The sequence below is a fragment of the Rhinolophus sinicus genome, linkage group LG06 (genome assembly GCF_036562045.2).
Source record: "Rhinolophus sinicus isolate RSC01 linkage group LG06, ASM3656204v1, whole genome shotgun sequence".
Classification (NCBI taxonomy): domain Eukaryota; kingdom Metazoa; phylum Chordata; class Mammalia; order Chiroptera; family Rhinolophidae; genus Rhinolophus; species Rhinolophus sinicus.
The window spans coordinates 97,783,582-97,807,272 of NC_133756.1; the positions used below are offsets into that span (position 1 = coordinate 97,783,582).

Consider the following 23,691-nt stretch of genomic DNA (forward strand, 5'->3'; position numbering starts at 1 on the left):
TTCCAAAAATCTAGACTGCCTGTTCATTGTTCCCTACATCCCCCCGCCCCAGGGAAGCAATCCCCTTAAGCTCATAGAGCCCTTAAGAAATATCTTTTTTTTTTTTTTAATAATCTGTTTTGTCATTAGAGTATCATCCAAATATCCTCTTCTGGTGATTCTGACACCAATCATACCACCTTTCCTGGATCAACTAGCAACCTGGCTCAATTCAATTTTCTCACTGAGCCAACTGAATCTTCCTTTGCAATTCTTAATTAAATGTTCCTTTTTACCCCATAATTCCCTGCTCTCAGACCTTCCAGCAATGCCCGGCCCATCTCATTATTTTCTTTTCTCACCAATAACCTCTGGGATGATCTCACTTCAAACATCATTACATTTACAAACCATCTGAGCATCATAAGAAACACCTAAGACAGTACTTGCTTTTGTAAGCCACTGTCTGCTTTCAATGCAGAAACCAATGTGGAAAAAAGGTCTTTCATCTGCAGTTTGGCCTGTTATATTTTGTAAAACTGCCCACTTCTGACAAGTGCAAGTTGTGCCCCCCATTTTTAATAACTTTTATAGACCACTGACCTGCATAACGGAGGCACCAGCAGATAAGTCGATGAAGTTTCAAAATCTATGTTGCCTGTTCATCAAACCTAAATGCCAGCCTAATGCTTTCTTAGTTTCCAGATAATAGTAGATAACTATTTATTTGTTCAAAAGCAAAAAGCTAAATCCAAACCATGATATACTTTCTAATCATTTCCTACCAAACTGATTTAATTTGCAGGACAAACAAGTCCATACTTTAACATTCAAGGAAAGTATTTCCACTTAAGTAATCTTGTTTCTAAAGAATGATAGTAACAGTGACGAAAACCTGTTCAAGTCTTGAAAAAAAGCTGAAAGTATTAAAATTACAATGTTACATTTTTATATTATGTTACTATGCATTTTTGTGTGTTTTTTTCCATTACCCACACAACAATCCTACAAGGAATATAGGGCAAATATAATTCCCATTTTTGAAGAAAATAGGGTCTGGGATGAATGACTTGTATCCATGCCACTAGTTAATGGCAGCACCAGGACTGGAATGAAATCCTAACCCCTGGTGCTGACTGCGGTCCCCTGGGTTACCCAATCCTAACAGTCAGTACAACCAGGCCAGAGCAGTCACATATGAAGCCTGGCAGGGTCAACATTAAAGAGCCGACTTATAGTCAGTCCATTCCCTGGCTCACTCCCTCCATAGATATTCAAAACCCTTCTTCGTATCATGCTCTTCTTAGTAAAATATAGAGTGGTTCATGTTCAGCAATTACTGAGCATCCACAACGTGGTCACAGCTGATGAGAATACAGATTCCTTGACACCTAGAAGTTCATATTAAAAAGACTAAGTAGAATCTAATAAACAGACCACAGGGAGTATGTCATGTGACTATGGAGTCACAGATTGGAGTGATGTATTTACATGTGGAGGAACGTCTTGGATTGCTGACAACACCAGAAACTAGACGAGGCAAGGAGAGATCCACCCTAGAGCCTTCAGAGAGAGCGTGGTCCTTCCTGGTGTTACCTTGATTTTGGACTTCTGGCCAGGGAATACATTTTTGTTGTTTTAAGCTAAGAAAAAACATATATTTCTCTCTCTCTCTCTCTCTCTCTCTCTCTCTCTCTCTCTCTCTCTCTCTCTCTCTCACACACACACACACAGAAGGAGTATTAATGCAGGCAGAGAAAATCAAATGTAAGATATTGTGGGCATGGAATTGCACGACTAATCAAATATTAGATCTGGGTAGAGTGAAAAGCCTCCAATTTAAAAGTGGAGTGGAAGGAAACAGGAAGACTTCGAAGGACTCATGGTACTCTCTGAGATGACCGGGTGGATGAGTACATAACCCAACAAATGAGAACGCAAAATGAACAAGCTGGAAGAGAAGGAAGTACTTTGTTTTGACAGAGTCTGAGATGCCTGAAGCACATCCAGGTGGTGATAGGTAGTAGGCTGGTGAAAATCAGACCCACAGCTCAGAAAAATGAGGTCAGGGGTGGAACCCTGGGAGCAGATGTTATCACACAAGGCAAGCAAACAGTAAAAAGGCTACGAAGGATCCTTGCACACCACCGCTGTTTCAGAGGATAGAGGAAATTACTGAAAATGGAAGAGGAATTCAGCAACCTCACATACTGAGAAAAAGGTGCAATGATGGAGCTGAAATTCAAAGGAAGTAATAATGTTAGAAATGATCACCTAAGGAAAAACAGGAATGACAAGCAGTCAGTATAAGCCTTTAAAAGTTTCTGCCTATTATTTCCTACATTGACATCATTTTTTCATGAGTTCACAGCTTTACGAAATCTTCTCCAAACAGTGTGCCCCTTAAAAAAGTCACCCCTATTATCTCTTATATTGACAATTTTTTACTGTCCCTCAAATTTCCCGCAACCAACTTTTAAAACAGGCTAATTAATCTCTCATTCCTTTGATTCGCCAGTGTCACATAATTTTTGCATAGAAGGCTCACAAAGTCTGATACAAGTTCCAAAACCATAATATTTACATTGTTTTCACAATTTTAATTTGCTTCTCCTTGTTAATCCCTCCCATAATGTGGGGATGAAGTCCCAGAGAGCAGTTTCCAGGCTCTCGGGCTCGCGTGGCGGGGTGCTGGCTCAGGTGGTGGTTGGCTGTTGGCTGTAACTGGTTGGGTTGCTGATGTAACTGCCGTGATTGCGTTGGCTGGTTGGCTGGTTGGGAGGCAGAAAAGCAGACAGCGGTTGCAGATCATGTGGATCCTACTTCGTGTGCCTCGCCCGGCCGCCAGCGAGTATATAGTCGTATGACTCCCCTATCTATGGCTCCGTGGGTGTTCCTTTTTGGCCTCACCATGTCCTATGTTCTTATGTGGGGAGCAGGAGCTGAGACCCTGCGTGAGTCCTTGCATGACACACGACCACTAACTCCTCTTTTGGGGGGCGAGGTAAGGGACATAGCTTTCATTCAGACTTTTAAGGAATAAGAAAATTACACAAATGACAAAAACAAAATTCTCACTATGGCAAAGTAAAATCAATTTACGTAGCTTCCACGTGAAGAGATAATACACTATACAGAACGCCCATTTCTATTAGCAACTCAGTACTCCCCTCCACACACAAACACGTATCAGTTTGCTAAGCTAAATCATCACTTTTCCTGTGTACTAAACAGCGACCCAAAGCTCGGTCTTGCATTTGGATAAGCTCCAGCAGATGTTTACACACAAGGCTTGTCTTTTACATTTGGCTTGTCTTTCATGAGCTAGCAAGCAGTACTGCTTTTTAGATTTTGTGTGAGGAAATATGATAGGAATTCCACTACTGAGAAATGTGTCTGACTTCCAAATAAAGGGGGTCATTTTATGTCTACCTACTTTTTCCCAGAGTAAAGCCAAGGTCTGGAAGAGTACTATTAATGTAGCAAGGTTATGTACCTGGTGCATTTCCCCCAATTTTCTTTCATATCACCTGACATCGAGAACCATCCCAGCATGGTTCTGTCCTTGACAAAATACCAGGAGCTCTCCATTATACCTGATAATCACCCAAATCAGATAAACCAATACAAAAAAAGTCACGTTTTGGCATTTTTAAAATACCGTTGAATGGAGACTTTTACCACAGAATTTAAAATTTGAAAAATCTGTTTAAATAATTAATATAAAATAATCTACAAAGAGTTAATTATTAATCTTAGCCTAGCCTTTTCTCACCATGTTCCATGTAAAAAATTACAATTAGACATACAAGTATTACTCTCAAATGAAAGATTCAAAATTCTACAAATTAGGGCTTATTTGTTCCTTCTGTTATACATACATGTCTCTGCAACAAAGGAAAAGTTAGAAAAACTGGCAGATTATTAGTTACTAAAATCTCATTCCTTACACAGAATGTTGTACATGTGTATTTTGCCGCAACACTCTCATCAGCCTTCTAACTGAATTCTTTTTTTATGTAAACGAATTCTTGTTAATAAAATCAGAATACTGCAGATAGGAACAACGACATATTCTGCTTAACCAAAACATTCCAGTTAGATGTAATCCTGTAGAGAAAGATCCACATTACCAGAACTATCCAGGTCCAAGTTGAAGTTCACCTGGCCGAGGACAAAACTGTTAAAATAACTACATTTCTATCGACAGCCCTATTATTACCCTGTCCCTTGCCCTCTGCAAAGGCCATTAAGAGTAACAAATATTAAGGAAGTTGTTACCCTTACACAAAACCCAGCCATTACACTCAGAACATGACAACTGCAAAAGATGCAGCACAGATTCCATGCACTAGAGAACCAGGTGCTCGGGAACTGGTTTTCATTTTCAGAATGAAAGTAAGCAAGAAGCAGGTAGCAAGAAGTCCTTGGCTGATGAGGGGATACACTGGGGACACACTATAAGGATTATTACATGCTGGGCAGAGGTTCAGGAGGATGGAGGATAAAGGAAGACTGGCAGAGCTGCAGGCTGAAACTGGTGGGCCGCAGGTGGGGAGAGAGGGCGGCTGGCACCTGTCTGGTAGGCGGAAATGAGCAGAAATTACCATCCAGACGGAAGGGATGGCTGGGGCCACAACAGGTGGCAATTGGCTCTGGCAAGAAACAATATTCGTGAAAGAGATTCAAGACTAAATAGCCCCCTTTCCTTCACCCTTTCTCATCTGTCCAAAATAAACATTTCATTGTTGCACAATATTTACTGTATACAGCCTAATAGTCTGAAATTTTAACCTAATATTTATCTTTATACATCTAGAGAAAAGAGTGGTTTTCACTTTCTATGTATACATTACTTGAATAAAATTGTACTTGGCACCAAAGCAATACTGAGTGTAAGCTTTATTATTTTTCTTACATAATCTGAGCTATGCTTACCCATCATCAACACAATTTACATTGGGCTCTAAGAAATGTTTATCATTGAGAAGATATGTGTTAAAGCAGCTTTTCGTTGACTTAAAAGTTTAGTAGTTACCTGAGTTTTTTGTACTTTCAGAATACCTTGATCATAACTGTCACAGGAGGCAGTGTAAAACGTGATTACTGGTAAGCTATTCTTCTCCAATAGGCAGGAGACATTTTCTGCTCTCCCAGCAACCCATTCACTGGCCTTCTAACAGGCCAGCCCCTCAATTACCACTACTTGCTGAAAAAAGGAAATCCAATAGAATTAAAGATACGTACTGTTAAAGGGCGCCTATAAAACCCCAGTAGAGAATCAGGGGAGGTAGATGGATGGATTCAGCCAGCCCAATTGAATTCCACTTTGATGAGCGCCAAGGCTCCCATTTAAATTAACACGAGTGTAACTGTTTTTACTTGTACAGGTCCCTGAAGCAGAACATTTAAGCACCACATTCCGAATCTATCAGTTCCTAAAATTAATTACAGTTCATTTGACACATACAGTTACTTCTGCTCATTTAACTCAAATTCTAAGGATTCTAAGAACCAAATGAATGGTTGAAGTAATTCCACAGCAACACCTTTCATTAGGCTGCCCAACTAAACAAGCAAAAGGACCCTAGAGGAATAAGCAGCAGTGAGGTAGCTCTCACAGAGTAACGAGAATCTACGGGTTCCCCTTAAACTAAATAAAACCTGGGTTCAAATTTAAATACCAAAAATAGCTTAAAACAATAGTAGTTCTCACTGAAAGCTGAAGAACGACCAAATGAATAGACCAATAACTAGAAAGGCTTTCTCCGTGCCACCAAAAACTGGTAGCAAAGTGGGCTCTGAACATACACACAAAATGACTGGATTGAAGTAAAAACACAAGTCAAACTTGGACAAAGGTGATTTGTGAAACACAACAAATGGAAGGCAGGAGTACCTCACGCTTTCTAAGATATTTCAATGTAGCCTTTGCATTTAGGGGTTTCTTCTACTACAGAGGGTGCCAAAAAAATGTACACACATTTTAAGAAAGGAAAAGTGTACTAAAATTATAATACTCAATACATACCAGTAACAAAAGATGAATACAAGTCACGTTTGACTTCTACAATTACAAGAGGTGCTCAAAGTGGTTACCATCAGCATCTAGACTTCTGATTATGGCAAACTACTGCTTGAGCAACATTGACCAAAGTGTCCACTTGTATACATTTTTTTTGGCACCCCCAGTATGAACGATTGTTTACTCACAGGGGCACCACAGCAGTATACTTCAGACTGAGGTCTGTGGGCACTGAGGGTAGTCACCTTTAAGAAATTGTGTGCTTCCGTCTTGCTGATCTCTTAATTGACTGCATATCCTACATCAATTTATGAGCAACCAACTTCTACCACTCAGATTAGGTCCCCTTCTTCTTTGTGTCATGGATCACCTATCATTTAACAACAGAAGCAATACAACCAATGAATAAATAAAGTTTGTGACATTAAGGCCATCATCAGGGCAAGGAGATTTTGAAGAACTGCAGTTTCAATCGGGAAAAACTGTGAGAAAATGAATCATCAACACAAGATATTATCAGCAGTCTTTATACGAGAGGAAATTTTGTTCCAGCAAAACATCGTCTAGTAAATTAATTAAATGTAGCTGAAAAGTTTTTTATTGGTTTCACAGTATTATTTATATTTAATTGTAAATTAATTTGCTTTTAAGGTTGTATGAATGAGCATAAGAATTACAGTTTCATGTGTATGTATGTATTTAACTATCATAATAATTAAATCTATATTAGAGTCCACCAAATTTTTTTTTTTTTTCCTTTAAAAGAAGCCCAGACACACAAGTTTGAGAAACTATCCTAAAGGCAAAGGGACGGTTGGCCCATTCCACCTTGGTCAATGTGACCAAGGGGATCTCGGTAAGAAAGGGGAGATGGCCAAGACGCTGCAGGGCAAGGTGGAGGAAAGAATGAATGTTAATATGTTCTCCCCACCCAAACAATTCAATTCAATCAGTATAATTCTATTTGTGTCTATTCTTTTTTTCTCTTTTGTCTTTTTTTTGTGGGGCGGGGGGCGTCTATTCTGTATATTTTTGCAAGGACATAGCTCTACTTAAAGATAGTTCTTTGAATTCAAAAGTATAAAGAAAAGACAAAGTAAAGGAGGAATTATATGACAGCCATTTTGAAATGTTTCTTTGGAACATGAAAGGAGAAAATTAATAAGGAAAACTAGTTTATGATTTCACAACTCAAATTTTAAGACTGGCACCTGTAAAAGAACAAAGTTCATAGAATAACACTTGATGAAAAGGGTGGAGATTTTTGAGTCATAAAGCATAAAGTAAAACCCAATTCATCAGTATCAAATATTCTCAAGTATCAGTCACCAAAACAAACATCTTATGGCTTGAAACAATATGAACAAATAATTCTAGTGGTAAGATTTTTTTATAGATGTTTCCTCATTTTACAGGAAAGGTAGGACCCAGAGAGGTTAAGTTACTTAAACCAATAATCACACAGCATTTGACAACACCAGAACTGGAACTCAGGTCTATGTCAATCCACTTAATTACTAATAACTGGCATCCATTTTCTCAGACTGGATGTGAATAGGAAATGCAATAATTCATTTAAAGAACATGTTAAGTATCTTACATAAGTTATTTAAAATTAAAATCATCCTGTCAAAGTCTTTATTTATAAGGACCCTTCCAAATACTCTACTGAAAACACCTACATCCTGAATCAAAGATCAAAGAGCATATGTAACTCCTACTGGAATAGTCATGCATGTATTAACTAAGAGTGCATGCCACTCTCACCAGAAAAGTTATTAGCCAAGATGAAAATAACAGAAGATGCTTAGAAATGTATTAATGATTGTCAGTTCAGGAAGGTTATATTAAGAAACCATTAATTAATGAAAATAACAAAGTGCTAAAATAAAACTGAAATGGTTAATGGATACACTATTGAAACAGTAGGTATAGAGAATGGAAAGGCTTAGTTTAAAGATAGGAAAGGTGAAGGCTTCCTGGCCAAAAGGAAAAACTGTCAGAAGAGGCAGGATTGGGGAAAAGAGGGCTCTTTGGTGAATCAAAGATAGAACCAAGAATACTTCAAGTCCTTTAGACACACTCCTATCCTCCTATCCTCGCAGTTTCAGATAACAGGCATTTAGCACCCCAGCCCAGCCTCAAAGCATCCTCCCTAAGTGACAGAAGGTGGCTTGGTGGGGAAAAAAAGCAGTACCATCATGTGACTTCAAGGGTTCCTTTGCTCCAAATCTCTCCCATTTGGCAGTTGATGCTGGGAATTCTTTTAACAAGGAATAAAGTATTTTCCTTCCACAATGAGAGAGTCACGCATTACTTAAGGACCAGGATACATTCTGAGAAATGTGCCGTTAGGCAATTTTGATTTCGTCATTGTGCGAACATCAAAGAGTGCAATCACACAAACCTAGATGGTATAATCTACACATCTACGCTATATATGTTAGTCTATTGCTCAAAGGCTACAAACCTGTACAGCATGTTATACTGAATGCTGCAGGCAGCTGTAACACAATAGTAAGTATCTGCGTATCTAAACATATCTAAACATAGAAAAGGTACAGTACAAATACGGTATAAAAGATAAAAAAATATTGTACACCTGTATAGGGCACTTATCAGAAATGGAGCTTACAGGACTGGAATTGCTCTGGATGAGTCAGTGAGTGGGTGATGATTGAATGTGAAGGCCTTGAACATTACTGTACACTCCTGTGAACTTTATAAACACTGTACACGTAGGCTACACTACATTTGTACAGCAATACAAGATTAAATCAAGCCCAAGACAAAATGATGCAATCAAAGAGTCAGTAAACAGGAGATGCAAGAGGCTGCCACTGGTGTAATGTGACATACTGTTTTACAAGAATCTTTTCTTCATAAGTAGAAAGAGTACAATCTAAAGTAATGATATAAAGTATAGCATAGTGAATATATAAACCAGTAACAGTCATTTATTATCAATTATCAAATATTATGTATGTGCTATATTTTTATACAACTGGCAGCACAGTAGGTTTGTTTACACCAGCATCACCACAAACACGTGAGTAATGCATTGCCCTGTACGTTAGGACAGCTACAAGGTCACCAGCAATAGAAATTTTTTTAGTTCCATTATAATCTTATGGCCCCACCCCAATTGACCAAAACAAACATCATTATGCAGCACATGAGTGTAATGCACTCTCATCACAAACTTAAAAATCCTAAGAAAGATAACAGGTTGTATATTTAAGTGCATGAGGCCAAATTAATAAGGTGGGGTCTGTATATTCAAGGAACTTACACTCTTAAGATTTCTTCACTTATGAGGAAGAACAAACCTATAAGAATAGAAATCACCTGATTTTTGCAATACTAGATTCAAAAATCATAATGAAGTACATAATATTACTAGTAACCTAATGTACATTTCAGAGCTTTTATCACAGCTTTGTAAGTATTTTCACCCTTTGAAACACTAAAACTGATCTCCAGCAGAGCAGAGTGTGGAGAAATGTCATTTGTAGACCATCTGGCACATCTAGCAAGTCAGCTCAGCACTTAGCACTCTGAGATGGGGCAACTTTTTGAAGAGGCATCATACTCTGAGGCAAAGAGGCCAGTCCCAAGACCTCAAGCAGGATTTGCAAACCGGCAGGAAAGAGAGTTCACATATGTGTATACACAGGATGGAAAGAACCGCAGATAAACTGTATTTTTCACAAATCAGTAAACAATGTTATCAGTAGTAGCCTCAAATTCAGAAATTAAGTGAATGTGAGCACAAAACATACTTTCTTTACGCTGGTTAAGTAACGTAAGCGGTATAAGGTTGGTGCACAAGTAATTGCAGTTTTTGCAATTATTTTTAACCTTTTAAACTGCAATTACTTTTCCACCAACCTAATAAATGTTCTAGCATTTGGGATGGTTAAAATAAAAAAGGATTTGGGAGCACACTAATTTCAATGCATTTTGCTAAGCTCCATCCTTACCATTATTAATACATGCTTCAAAATACAGATCAGATGCTAATGTTGTCTGTTTCAGAAAGAAACACACATCCCCATCATGTTGTTACTGACCTGGCACTTGACATATACTATGATGCTTCCTGAACATATGTCCTGGGATTGCTAGATCACCTAAAACCTCTCCACCTTATGAAAATACTTCACTCACCCAGCCTTCAGAGGCCAGAGATTCCAGGGCTTCTTTTTCTTTTTTTTTTCAAGATTTTTACTAAAATATAGCTAACATACAATATTATATTAGTTTCAGGTGTGCACCATAATCACTCAACATTTACATACTAAAGATGTGATCACCACGGTAAGTCCAGCCACCAACCAGCTATCACAATATTATTGACTATATTCCCTATGCTGTACATTACATCCCCGTGGCTTTCCAGGGCCTCTTTTCAGCAGCTAAAGCATTCCAAACCCTTTCTGTAAAGATGCAAAAACGTCCTGGGAAAGGTAACAAGTTAAGCCTCATCATTTAATCACTCAATTATCTGTTAAGAGAAACTCTGGAGTTTCTTTTGCTAAGTCTCCCTTATATCTTAGTAACTAAAAGGGAAGATCCAGATCAAGAGGCCTGTGGACAAGGCGGAGAGAGAAGCCCCTAAGGGCGTTGTTTACTTTCTACAGGTTATCAGAAGTTCTGATTGGCTCTGAACTCTCATCCTCAACTTGACCAACACCAGATTTACAGCGCGAACCAAGAATTTAAATGTACAGAAACTTGTAAAGAGATAAAATGCACCGGTGCCAGCCTGTCTTTACTAAACGGCAAAACTACAAACGCCTATTAAAAACAAAACAAAACTCAATGATGGTGTCCAATGAAGAGCCACTGATATACATAAGAAAGTAATCACACTCTGAAGATTACTAAATAGTCTCGTTTTATCCTTAAGACAAACTCTTGAATCCTTCCTTGAGGATTTTTTTTTAGTGTTCAAACTAGACACAGTAAAATTACAAAGAAGACCAATAGTCCCCAACATGTTTCCAGAAACGTTATACAAAAAGATGACTTCTGTACACCTTTCCTCAGGATACAGCCCAGCGTCCAGTAGAGAGCTGTGCCCTCTCTGTAGGCATGGAAGTAACTACGAACACCTAAGAACAAACTTTGTTAGCCACCAGCAGGGGAGCTCTTCAGCTTTGTCCCCAAACCCATTCAAACAAAAGAAGCTCCGTCTCCTCCATCCCACTCCTCAGACCCGCACCCCGCGGGAACACTGCAGATCCCCGCTCCCTCTCCAACCTCCCCGTCCAGCTCTACTCACTCCTCAACGCCCCAATGAGCAGAGAGCCGTCCTTAATGAGCTCTTTGATGAACTTGTTGGTTCGCTCCAGCTCAATCTCGTGACACTGAAGGCGCTCCCTGAAATCCGGGCTGTCCAAGTAGGAATCGCTGAACTCCAGAGTAGGCAGCCCCATGGCACAGGCACTGCCAGCGGGCGCCGGGGGTACGTCGGGGCCAGCGGTCAGGGCGGGGACAGTCGGAGACCGCGGCCGGCGCTGGGGACGCGCGATCGCGGGGAACACGCCGGGACGCCAGGGGACTGCGCGGAGGAAACGGGCCCCTCGCAGCCCGCCGCCCGCGCCGGGCTCCCGTGGCGCGCGGACGCCTCCGGGCTCAGTCTTCCCCTAAGGGGAGGCGGGCACAGACACCAGGGGTGGGCCGACGCGCGGATCCGCTCAGGGTGTTGTCATCGCGGCGCATCGTCGCTGCGAGCACCGAGGCGGCGGAGGCTCCGGGCCGCGGCCGGAGCAGGAAAGTTCTCTGGCGGCGCGCAGACACTTCCGGCAGCTCCACTCTCCTGCTCTCTTGACAGTGTTTTGTGCTGTGAGCCAGGAGCGCCCAGCCGCCACTCGGGCCGGGCCGGGGAAACCCTCCCCCTCCGCGGACGCAGGCTCAGAGAGCTTGCAAATCGGACCTGGGCTCGGAGACCCTCCTCCTGCCTCCGCGCTTCCACCCCTCGCCACCCCGCCCCTTCTCCCATTTACCCTCCTGCCGCCACCCACTGGCCCGCACTTCGCTCCCAGGCTCCGCGCTGCTGCGGCCCCGTTGCGCTCCTGCCATCGCGGAGGGCGTCCACCCTGTTCCCCGCCCCTGGACGCCTGGCTCCTCTTAACCCACAGTGACACTTTGGGGTCCTCCACGTCACAAAACATTCTCAAACTCCCAACATATCTCCTCTCCTTCTCACCACCCACTCCGTAGAAATGTCTGGGAGAGAAACCAGCATTAATTTTCCCTAAAGTTTGAGATAACATTTTCGAAGCGTGGTTGGAAGATGCTGCTTTCTAGCATTAGTTTAGAGTTTACTTCAGGTCTCCACACATGCATATAAATCCCAGGTTGAAAAGGTTTCCTGTCTCTTTGCCACCGCTCACTTCATTGGTCCAAGAAAGTCAGGATTTTTATATTCAAAACGAAAAGCTTCAAGGCCTTGGGCTGTTTACTGTTGTTTTTCCAAGTTGCTTAGATCTTCCCACGCGATCTTCCCACGCAGATCACCCCATCCCCCAAATACCCACCTCCGACTTAGGTGTTCCGAACTACTTCTGGGAGAATACCTATTTGCCTCACCATATTGTATTTTTTTTATCGACACTTGGATGGAATTGCTCCACAAGCAAGCAGATTATAAAATCGTTAAAGTTGGCTGGAGTTCTAAATGAATAATTCCCACCAAGAGGTACTTCCCCCCTCACCCACCCTTACCCCCCGCGTAGAGGACCACCTAATAAATTTCTGTTCTCTCCAAACCATGAAGCAAAAGAAAGTACTGCTTTACATCTAGTCCTGCCATCATCTATAGGATTTCTGAGAACACAGTTGCTTTTCTTCAGGATCTGCTTTTAATTTCTGTTTTCATTGCTTTGTCCATTTGAACCATCTGTTAAAAAACTCTTCCACAGATCATGGGAAAAATTCCATTAAAGTGCTTTACATTTTTCTCAATTAAGTTTCAGAGATCGTCAAGACTTTTAGTTTCAAATGCTTTTAAAAAAAAGGACACATGAACATTAAAAGTAATCTGTCTTAACATCCTTTAAGACAGATTAGATGATGTAAACAATATCTTTGATGGCTTTGACTTAAATTCTTCGAAGCCAGGAAAATTAGACTTAAAAACCTTCCATGTATATTTACATCATTAGGCCTCAAAATATTGGCAGAATGGCCAGTCACCATTAGAGTCATTTTACCTCCAAGTATCTAACTTCTGTCTGTCAGTTAAATACTCCTCATTTGGGTAGATGGGTTGGGGCGAATTTGTCAGTTAAAAGAGTGATAGAGGCAGCAATGGGGCCACTTTTCACCTGAAGTGATTTTTATGTATTCATCACACAGCCAAAACACACACACACACACACACACACACACACACACACACACACACAAACAGTCAAGCCAAACAAATACTTTCCTTTCAACTTTTGCCATGTTGCTGTTCCAAGCAACTAAATCCAGCGCCAACTGCTGAGATATAAAACAGGGTAAAATATAACAATACCTTCCTGTTTTTCATTAAATAAAAGTTCTGTGATTAATTCTTTTTTTTTTAAGGAGGGCACCGCTCACACAGTGGCCCGTGCTGGGATGGAACCGGCAACCTTGGTGTTATTAGTATCACGTTCTAACCAATGGAGCTAACCAGCCGCCCCCTGTGATTAGTTCTTTAAAAATGCTTCCGCAGTCTTTGATAAGTATCATTTAATGTTATATGTTGGTTTTCATTTGTATTTAAAGTCTAGGACTTTTTAAATTTTTATTTCCTCTCAATTCTAAGATATAGAATATCATTTACCCATTCATGTGTAAAATTGCACATGTTATACCTACTGTCTACATCATTAGGATCTGGTCAGAGAAATAATTTATATGGAAAGATAAAGCAAAGCATAGTATCTGACCTCAAGCAGTTCTAAGAACAGAAAACAGAGAGAATGAGTACGCATATCACATGAGGCAGAATATGCTCTATACTAATACACTGATGCGTTATCAATGTTTCCACTGAGGCCCATCATTGCATTTACATGAAATTAGGAATTTTCCTCCTAGCCCTCATCCTTTAGCCTCTAAATTTAGTACGTTGGACTTTTTCCCTGTAGGTGCTTTCAGGGTTACTCATGACTATATCGGTGATTCATCCTTTAATTATACCTGCTAGTCAGGCTTTCCCTTATGCCACGTTAACCCTGCTACTTGAGAGACACCAGAAATAGTTCTGCTTTGAGGTAGATTTACAGTCAGTTTTGAAGTGTTGTTTTCATGTATTATTTTTCCCACCATAATAATTGAAGCAGATTCTTTTTAAGAGAAGGCTTTCTAAATAAAAGAGTGTCTATAGCTGCAAGTTTTTTTCAAAGGAAATTTTAATGGATTGAAATGTAGCCTCTCCAAAAATTTCCACTCCACAATAACGTGGCTATGTTAGCTGCATGGTGAGTTTCACAAATACGATTGGCTGACATACTCTTTGGCATGGTTACTGGCACAGAGAAATGTCTCTGTTTGTTTTCTTAATTCTGAAATGGGATGTGTGGGGCTTTGTTTGTTTATTTTAAAGAGCAAAATAGTGAGTTAGGGAGAGTAAACTATTATATGATATTTATAAATCTGCCTAAAACTTTTTTCTTGACCTAGTTCATGTCCGGCACTTATGCCTGGTGCTTAATATATACTCAATAAGTGTTATTTTTGGGTTATTATTTTTAATTAGTTTTGTAGACTCAGGTATTCTGAGGCTAAATTCAGACCTGAGTTCAGGTAAGAGATGACTAAACAGAAGGTGAACGTACCTACAAAGACTGAATTCCTTTTCAGCCCTTCCTACAGTGACAATGTCACTGCTTGCATTTCCACCTGTACGAATATGTTATCTTCTCAAAGCATGCTCCTTGAAAGTAGCTTTTGTATCATTCTAATTCAACCTTATATCATGTCTAGAAAAACAATATTGAACCCAAATGAACAAAACACATGATTTAATTTTTTAACACTTTATGTGGTAAATAAACATAACATGCAATTTACCATTTTAACCATTGTTAAGTGTACAATTCAGTGGCATTAAGAACATTTACACTGTTGTGCAACCATCACTACCATCCATCTCTAGAACATGTTTATCTTCCCCAACTGAAACTCTGTTTAAACTCTAATTGTTTAAACAACAATTTTCCATACCCTCCTGCCCCCAGTCCCTGGTAACCACCATTCTATTTTCTATCTCTATAAATTTGACTACTCTAGGTACCTCATATAGTAGAATCATAATATATCTGTCCTTTGTGTCTGACTTATTTCACTTAGATAATTTAGTTATTAATAAGAGAAGCAAAGAAAACATAAGAATCAGATTTGTTTTTAAAATCATTTAGACCTACATAAATGTTTGAAACAAGAGAGTTGCTAAGATACTCTTCTGCTTATATCAAGCCCACCCATAGATATTATTTATTAGGCTTTATTAAAAGCATTTTCTGTGTCCCACACAATTCTTGTCACATTGGTTGATGTATGACATTTGCATTTTCTGATAGACAAGTGTACACGTCATAGCAGTAGTGACAGTAGACTATGTGACTTGCTAAGATTGTTTTTTTGCAGCTAAGAAAATAAATTGTAGAGCTCCTCTCAAATGAATATAACTCTCCCTTCTTTCTTTCCACTGTTGTCATGAGATAGAGATAAATGATAAATGTAGCCTTGTCGAAAAAGAAACTTCACTTTGTCCAGGGGTATGAAATGGGAGTCTTTCCTAGGAGGAACCCGGAATATAGATCACATTGTGCGCGTGTACTGACTCCAAATGCTTATCACCCAATAAATGGAATAAGGAGCAACGGTTAGAAGACCAAATAGGTGAATGAATAAGAGATGAGAAGAGGGGATTTAGACTACGTATGTAGCTATGAGAATGGGGAAAGATGGGCAGTAAGCCGATGAAATAAGGGAAGGACATATTCTTTGTGATTGCATGGATGAGGCAGGAATCCAACATAACAGTAAGATTTCAGCCTATGTAACTCAAAAGCACTATCTTTTTGAATAAATGTAAATAGGTTTAATTTTCCATGCTGACTTTGAAGTGAAGTTAGTATAACTAACAGATGTTGTCTAGGGGAGAGATGTGCAACACATTTCTCCCCAACAGGGGCCATGAAAGCAGCAAGTCAACACCACCGAGTAAGGGAACAGTAGTAACTGTAGAGGATGGAATGTGTTCCATGTAACAATATGACTTCTATAGTCCCTTCCAGAGATAAGATTTTATTATGATGCCAGATTTCTGAAGAACAGGATGCAGGAAAAGAACAGATTCTAAGCATGAAACCCTACTCACCTAACTACATTTACCCAGAGAAGAGAAAGAGAGAGAGGGAGAAAGAGGTGGGGGAGAAAGAGAGGGAGACAGGGGGGGGGGGGGGAGGGAGAGATGAATTTATTTAATTTAGGGGAGTTTTTTGTTGTTGTTTTTTGTTTTTGTTTTGTTTTTTTGTTTTTTTAAAGGCATAGATTTCTACCCGTATTGCCCTCTTGTGGCAAACCATGTTAGCTAACTCTCACAAAAAACCATAAAGCAGACAGCAAAAGATATGGAAACTAAAATGTAATGAGAACCTCCATGTGCTGGGCATGATACACAGAGTGCTTATGTCCATTGTCTCATGTGAGCTTTTCCACAATCCTGCGAATAAGTATTAAGTGCTGTCAGCCCCATTTTAAACAGGTGGGGAAATTACAATTCAAAATGGTTAAGTTGCCTAAGTTCAAATAGCTAGAAGGTACTGGAGTTAGGAATCCAATCCAACTATATCTAGCCAAAAGGCCATGGTTTAAAAAAATCAAATGCATTCAACAAATATTTATAAGTATCTATTATATGCCTGTTTCAGAATAGATGCTGAGAATCTAAGGGTAAGCAAAACCTTCCCTCAGTCCTGTTCTAATTAAATTTTCAGTCTAATCAGTTGTAGTACAGACATTAATCAAACGTTCACACAAAGGCCATTTATTAGCTATGTGGTTTAGGGAGATTTACCTTTCAGGCTTTCTGGTTTCCCCAAGTATAAAATTAGGGATGATAATGATAATGGCTATTATTTATTAAGTGCTTATGGTGTGCCAGACATTCTCCTAAGCTCTTTACATTCATGAGTTCACTTAGGTCCCTTTTAGCTCTATACCTGAGACATCACTGTGCCTCTTTGGCTCAGAGTTAAGATGAGGACACTCATCCACACGAACAATGAGAATCAATCATGGGTAATGTTTTTGACACTTCACTCGTGTGTGTGTTTAGAGATGTGCAGCTGTCTTTCGAGAGGAAATTTTGTACCTCCTTACCTCTCATTGCACCCGTTTTAGGGGTGGCCTCTGCTGGATTCCATAGCAATACCTGGGCACAGAGGGAGGCAAGCTTTCACTGAGTGACTGCGGGGTCCCTGATCCCACTAGGCCTACTATTTCCCACTTTAACTCTGGAGATAGGAATTTTATGAGGATGAGGACACAGAGGCACAAAACGCACAACAAACAAACAAACCCTCCAGGATAAACAGAGCTGTCTCTGACTACAATTACGATGTGCAGATGTGAAAATTGGACAGTGAAGAAGGCTGATAGGCAAAAATAATTCACTTGGAATATGGCATTGGAGGAGAACACTACCGACACCCTAGACCACCAGAAAGATGAAGAAGTGGGTCCTCAAGCAAATTAACCCTGAAACACCTCTGGCGGCAAAAATGACAAAACTGAAGCTGTCCTACTTTGGGCACATCGTGAGAGGGCAGGGTTCTTTGAAAAAGACAATAATGCTGGGAAAAATAGGTGGCAGAAGGAAAAGAGGAAGACCATATAAGATATGATTGACTCCATAAAGGAAGCCATAGGCTTGAGTCTACAGGAGCTGAGCAGGGCTATGAGGACAGGACATTGGGGAAACCACTTATTCATAAGGTTGGCAGGAATCAGAGCTGATTCAACGTCATGTAACACATCCACTCTGAGTCCAAGACCACTCATCGCACAACGAATAGCTCTGTTAGGACACTTATACAAATTTACAATATATTTTTACATAGCTCTTTTTCCACATTTACACCCTTTGCTTTAGACTCTAAGGTTTTAGACCACGTCTTACTCTTCTCTGTGTCTCTTGCACCTCGCACACTATCAGCCCACGGAGGATACCTAACAAATATTTTGAATGCGTGAATGCCTTCTAATCTTCTAAAAATTGTTTCTTGGCCTCTTTGGTAGAGGCATTTGAGCAAATGTGTAGGTGAGCAGAGGAAGAGTTCTCCAGGGTTCTCCCATTTGGTGTGGAAGCCTCTATGTGTTGCTTGAGCTCCACTGAGCATGAAGGGAGGAGTGGAGCTCATTACCTGTGCTTCCAGGCTGTGAGTACGTCTGCACTAGAACGACTGCCATCTAACACATTGCAACAGACCCTGGCTGAGGCAGTGAGAAATGTAATGAGGAAAATAACAAGCCCAGAAGGAGCTTAAGGAAACAAACTCAAATAAATAAACCCACACCCAGCCAGGAGAAAATCATAACTCAGTCAGAGTGAAGCACACTCATGAATGTGATAAGGAAGGTAACTGAAAAAGAACAGACCCACAGTCTCTTTGGTTTGAGCATTTCAGACCAGGAAAAGAAAAAGAAAAAAAAAGACAAAATCTGAAAGAAAATCTGCAACCAATAGTCATAGTAACAACTTCCTTTATGAGAAATAAAATAAAACACGTATTATCCCTTAAAATGTACATTAACTTACATTCTGTCCCTGTGAAGTGTATCTGAAAATGGAACTAGAATATTTTACAAAATTGTTTATAATAACGATAAAGTTACTTTTTCAGAAATGGTACAGTTCTTATTTTTCCATTTATTAATGAATTTTTTTTCTCCAGCTGAGAATTTATTAAATTTGATTGTGGGACAGAAGTGGATTACTGAGATTAAACTTAAATCAAATAGACATATAAAATTAGCATAAGTATTCTCAATTCCACATAATGCATATTTCACCCTTCTAATCCTTTCCTCAGTGATCTTTCAAAAAATGCTTCAAAGATTTGTGAAGATCTCTGAACTCTGTTGCATTATTGTGTCAAGCAGAATAACACTTACCACCGTGTTTCCCCAAATACAAGACGTAGCCCAAAAAACACCTCTAATGAGTCTTTTGGAGCAAAAATTAATATAAGACCCTGTCTTATTTTACTATAAGACCAGGTCTCTAATAATATAATATAATATAATATAATATAACATAACATAACATAACATAACATAACATAACATAACATAACATAATATAATACCGGGTCTTATATTAATTTTTGCTCCAAAAGACGCATTAGAGCTGATTGTCCAGCTAGGTCTTATTTTTCAGGGAAACGGCACATAATGAAAATCTTCTTCATAGGAAGATGAATATTTGTTAAATCATTGTAACACTTCAAAATTTGTGTTTTCCCCAAACATTGTATTATAAAAATGTTCAAACATACAAAAAAGTTGAAAAAAATATGGTCTACACCTGAATTCAATACAGTGCCATAGTTGTTTCTCTCTTCTCTCACTCTCTCTCTCTCTCTCTCTCTCTATATATATATATATATATATATATATATATATACACACACACATATATATACATATATACACATATGTACATATGTATATATATATATAATTTGTCTGAAACATTTAAAGTAAATATTAGACATCTTGACATCCTTAAATATTTCAATGTACATCACTAAAAACTAAGGAAGTTCTCCAACATAACTAAAACTTAAAGAAAATTAATATGTGATAAAAATATCATTGAATGTCCAATTTGTTTCAAAAGTTATTTCTATAGCTTAAGAAACAAAAACAGTAAAATGGGATCTAACCAAGATTCCAAGCTCAGTTATAATCAATGTCCTATGTAATTTCAAAATACTATTTGGAAGGCAAAAAAAGTTCATTAATCATCATTACACTAACTCGGATTTTGGAATAATTGAGCCTAGATTAGTACGAGGTTTCCCTTGGTATTGTCTTAAAGAAAATGTTTACTAATCCAATTAGTGGAAGAATATTATGTTGAATAGAACCATTTCAAAATTCCTAAGTACATGAATTTGTCATTGATGGCTTCTCGCAGAAGACTGCTCTCAGGGAAAGAGAATGCTCTGCAAAATGCAATCTGATATATAGTGTGTGATCAGTAAATATTTTTTGACTACATTAATAAGTGAAATACTGGAGACCTAAATACAAACAGCATCAGCATCACCTGGGAACCGGACAGAAATGCAAGTTCCTGGTCCTCAGCCTCCACCTACAAAATCAAAAACTCGAGGCAGAGCCCAGCTTCTGTGTTTTAACAAGCTCTCCAGGTGATGCTGATGCTGGCTAAGGTTTGAGAACAGCTGATGTAGAAGAATTCCTGGTAAGTGTCAAGATAGAAGTAGGGTCTTAGAAAAGAGAGTAGAGGTTATAGTTTTGAGATTAGGCACGGGGAGAAAAGGTAGGTGGAATGATGAGCAGATGCTTAGCTAGAGGCCACTGAGGCAGGCTGCAGTCAGGTCCTCCATTGGGAGGTGACAAATAAAGAAGCCACCCTTCAATTACATTGCTTGTAATTATTTGGATCGAATGGTCTTGCTTTCACTCTTATTGTGGATGTGAGTTTTTTGGTGCATTTAAGGATAGTTTTTATCCACAGAGGCTATCAGAATGTTTTATGTTTTAATGTTAATATCTGATGCTATTAAAATTATATTTAAAAAAACAAACAAACAAACCTGGTTTTACCGTAGGCTTCTGAGTTCAACTCACAAATGATATTGTTCTATCTATAAGTATAGCAAATGTTAGCAATCATTCTTTAAAGAACTTTAAATAATGTCTGGTCTCATTTACAAATTTAAACACCCTCTAATTAACATCAACTTAATGGACCAACATTTAAACATTTAATATTTACTTTTTAAAAAAATATTGTCATAATTTTTTTTTAAATTTCAACTTAACTCTGCAAGTCAAAGTTTTTAAATTGGAGCTATTTTAAAAAGCAAAAGTATAATATAATTTTGGTCATGAGTATAAAACTGAAGTAAGTATTTCATAAACACTAAGAATCCATTTGAATGTGTTGATTATATGGCAAGGTGAAGCAATAATTTAAAATTCCCCATCTTCTCCATAAGTCATTCCCTGATGATTCTTCTTGCAATTGCTTTCACTACTCCCAAATCTACATCTCCAGGCAGACCCTTGTAGTTGCTGCAGGATATCTCTCTCCACAATGGCTATTCCAAAGATACTACAAGCTCAATATGTACACTTTGCTACACTTCATCCTTTTTCCTAAACCTGCTCTTCAAAATGCATTTCCTGCCTTAGTTGGCTGAGAAAGAAACTTGGCATACAATCAATCACCACAAGACACCTCCTTGATATCTCTGATGTCCACCCCCTCCTGTGTAGCCCCAGCTTCAGCACTAGGTCAGCCCTCATTGCCTGGACAATTAAAATAAGCCCCTTAGCTTGTGTCCAAGGTTCCAGTCAGCTGTTCTGTAATCCAGGATTGCAGTGAGAGCAATCTTTCTAAAAAAGCAAATCTCATCATTCTCTCCAGGGCTGAAAATCTTTCCATGTATCCTCATTGATTAACTGATAGAGTCTAAACTCCTTAGTTTGCCAAACCAGTCCCTGTTATCTCTCCAACCTTATTGATTGCCCGATCTTTTGCTCCTGGAATTATGCTTCAGTCAAGCTCAATTTCTTCCAATTCTCCTAATGGGCTAGTGAGAGGGATCATCAGTTCAAGAGATTTCTATTTTATGTTTTCGTTTTGATGATTATTTAAAAATATAAGCATATCTTGAATCATCTGGGTCAGTAGTTTTCAAACTTTAGTACACATAGGACTCACCTGGAAATCTTGTTAAAGGACTAACTCTGTTCTGTGGTCCAAGGCATTTCTAATAAGCTGTTAGGTGCTGGCAATGCTGCTCCTCTGTGGACCACATTTTGTGTAATAAAGGTCGAGAAGGATCCCTTTCTAATTGAGTATTACCACGACATTGTCTCATTGTCATGGACTAATGAATAAAGAAGAGAGGCAGACTTAGTATTTGCAATAATACATTAATTACAAATGAAGACCAAATGATGTCACACTTACTATATGAATAAAGATCTGGCAATGATTCTAGTAAAAAAAAGTTGATAAAGGAATTGAATCATCATTTAGCACAAAGTAGTATAGGCATGTCAAGTTCAAAAGATTCATCATAACGATCATGACAATATTATTTCAGCAGGAAATATGACTCATACCATTAAATTAATATTGTTATTTGGAATGATATTAGTTTTGTATTTTTCTGTATAATTAATTTATCCATCTGTTTTGGTGTTATAATTATATGATAGCTATAAACATTAGGATGTATACTTAGCATTATATTTCCACATAGTTGGGAAAACAATTTAAATCATCTCCAGGGTATAAGAGAAATTTATTCCCTTAAAATAGCTCTAAATACTACACAATTTTGAGAAACACTGGACTAAGCCCAGTCATGCGTCTGCCTCTGCTCCTATTGTCACTTCTGCCTGGAGTACCCTTCCTTAATCCCTTGCCAACCTTGTCACCCTGCCATGTCTACTTAGCAAACAGCTACTTCTCCATATGGCTCCTTTTCAGAGACTCATTGTCAATTTTATACCCAAACTGTGCCTTATCCTAATTTCTTTCATAAGATCTATAACACTTCACCGCACACTTGACGGCATGCATTTGTTTACTTTGTTGGATGTCTGCTCTATTCCAAGGACAAAGGTCTTATCTTCTTTGTCTTATTTATACTTTATCAGTGCTTAGCATAACATACTTGCTCAATAAATGTTTTCTGAATGCATGGATAGATGTAAAACTTGGCTTGATCCTTTCTAGAAGACTGCGTGTTTATATCTGTGGGTGAAAAAAAACTAAGAGTATAAAATAATTGTAATATTTTTCTATGTGTACTTTGATTTCAATATGGTAATTCAGAAGCCTTACTTGTCTCCTAGAGAATCTGCTGAAAAGGTTGTAGTTTTGCTAATTTTCCTGAGGTCTGCTTTTTGAGGTCAAAGCTTAGAGAGTTTTCAAATAACACAAAAAGAACATTGTGATTACATTTTGGTTGCTGCATCATCAGGCCTAAAAATAGAATGGAAAGACTGAAAAATCTTTACTCAAACGTCCAGCCAAAGTATGGTTAAACATATGGGTGAGCTGGAATTGTCGCTGACTTTCAACTTTTAGTTATTCAGGATAAATTCTGCAGTGCATAGAGTCTCATGGCCCCAGTTTTCTTGTGTTTTGGGTTTGCCATTCAATTTTGGTTAGTGTCTTCATTGGAGCTGGATGAGGGAGTGAAGCTGTTTGCCTTTAAGAACAAGACAAAGCCTGAGGTATATTTGGTTTTATTTGCTAATGATACTGATTTTCTGACCTAAATATAGAAAGAGTCCTACTTCCTAGTAAGATTTTCTCTGAATTAATCTGGATGACGGACAGTGTGGGGTTAGGGTTGGGGTTGGGATGAGGAGCTGGGGACCCAAAATGGTTTCCATCAAATTCTGTCCCTCATGTACAAACATGA

General features: G+C 38.8%; 1 protein-coding gene across 1 annotated transcript in view; it reads right to left on the bottom strand.

The window, feature by feature from the left end:
* Positions 1–12,075, bottom strand: part of ARHGAP42 (Rho GTPase activating protein 42) — a 252,004-nt gene extending 239,929 nt beyond the window's left edge. The window contains exon 1 of the mRNA XM_019741698.2: positions 11,292–12,075. Coding sequence (XP_019597257.1) covers positions 11,292–11,445 — 154 coding nt within the window. The 5' untranslated portion in view covers positions 11,446–12,075. The remainder of the gene's footprint in view (positions 1–11,291) is intronic.
* Between the last annotated feature and the right edge of the window lie 11,616 nt (positions 12,076–23,691).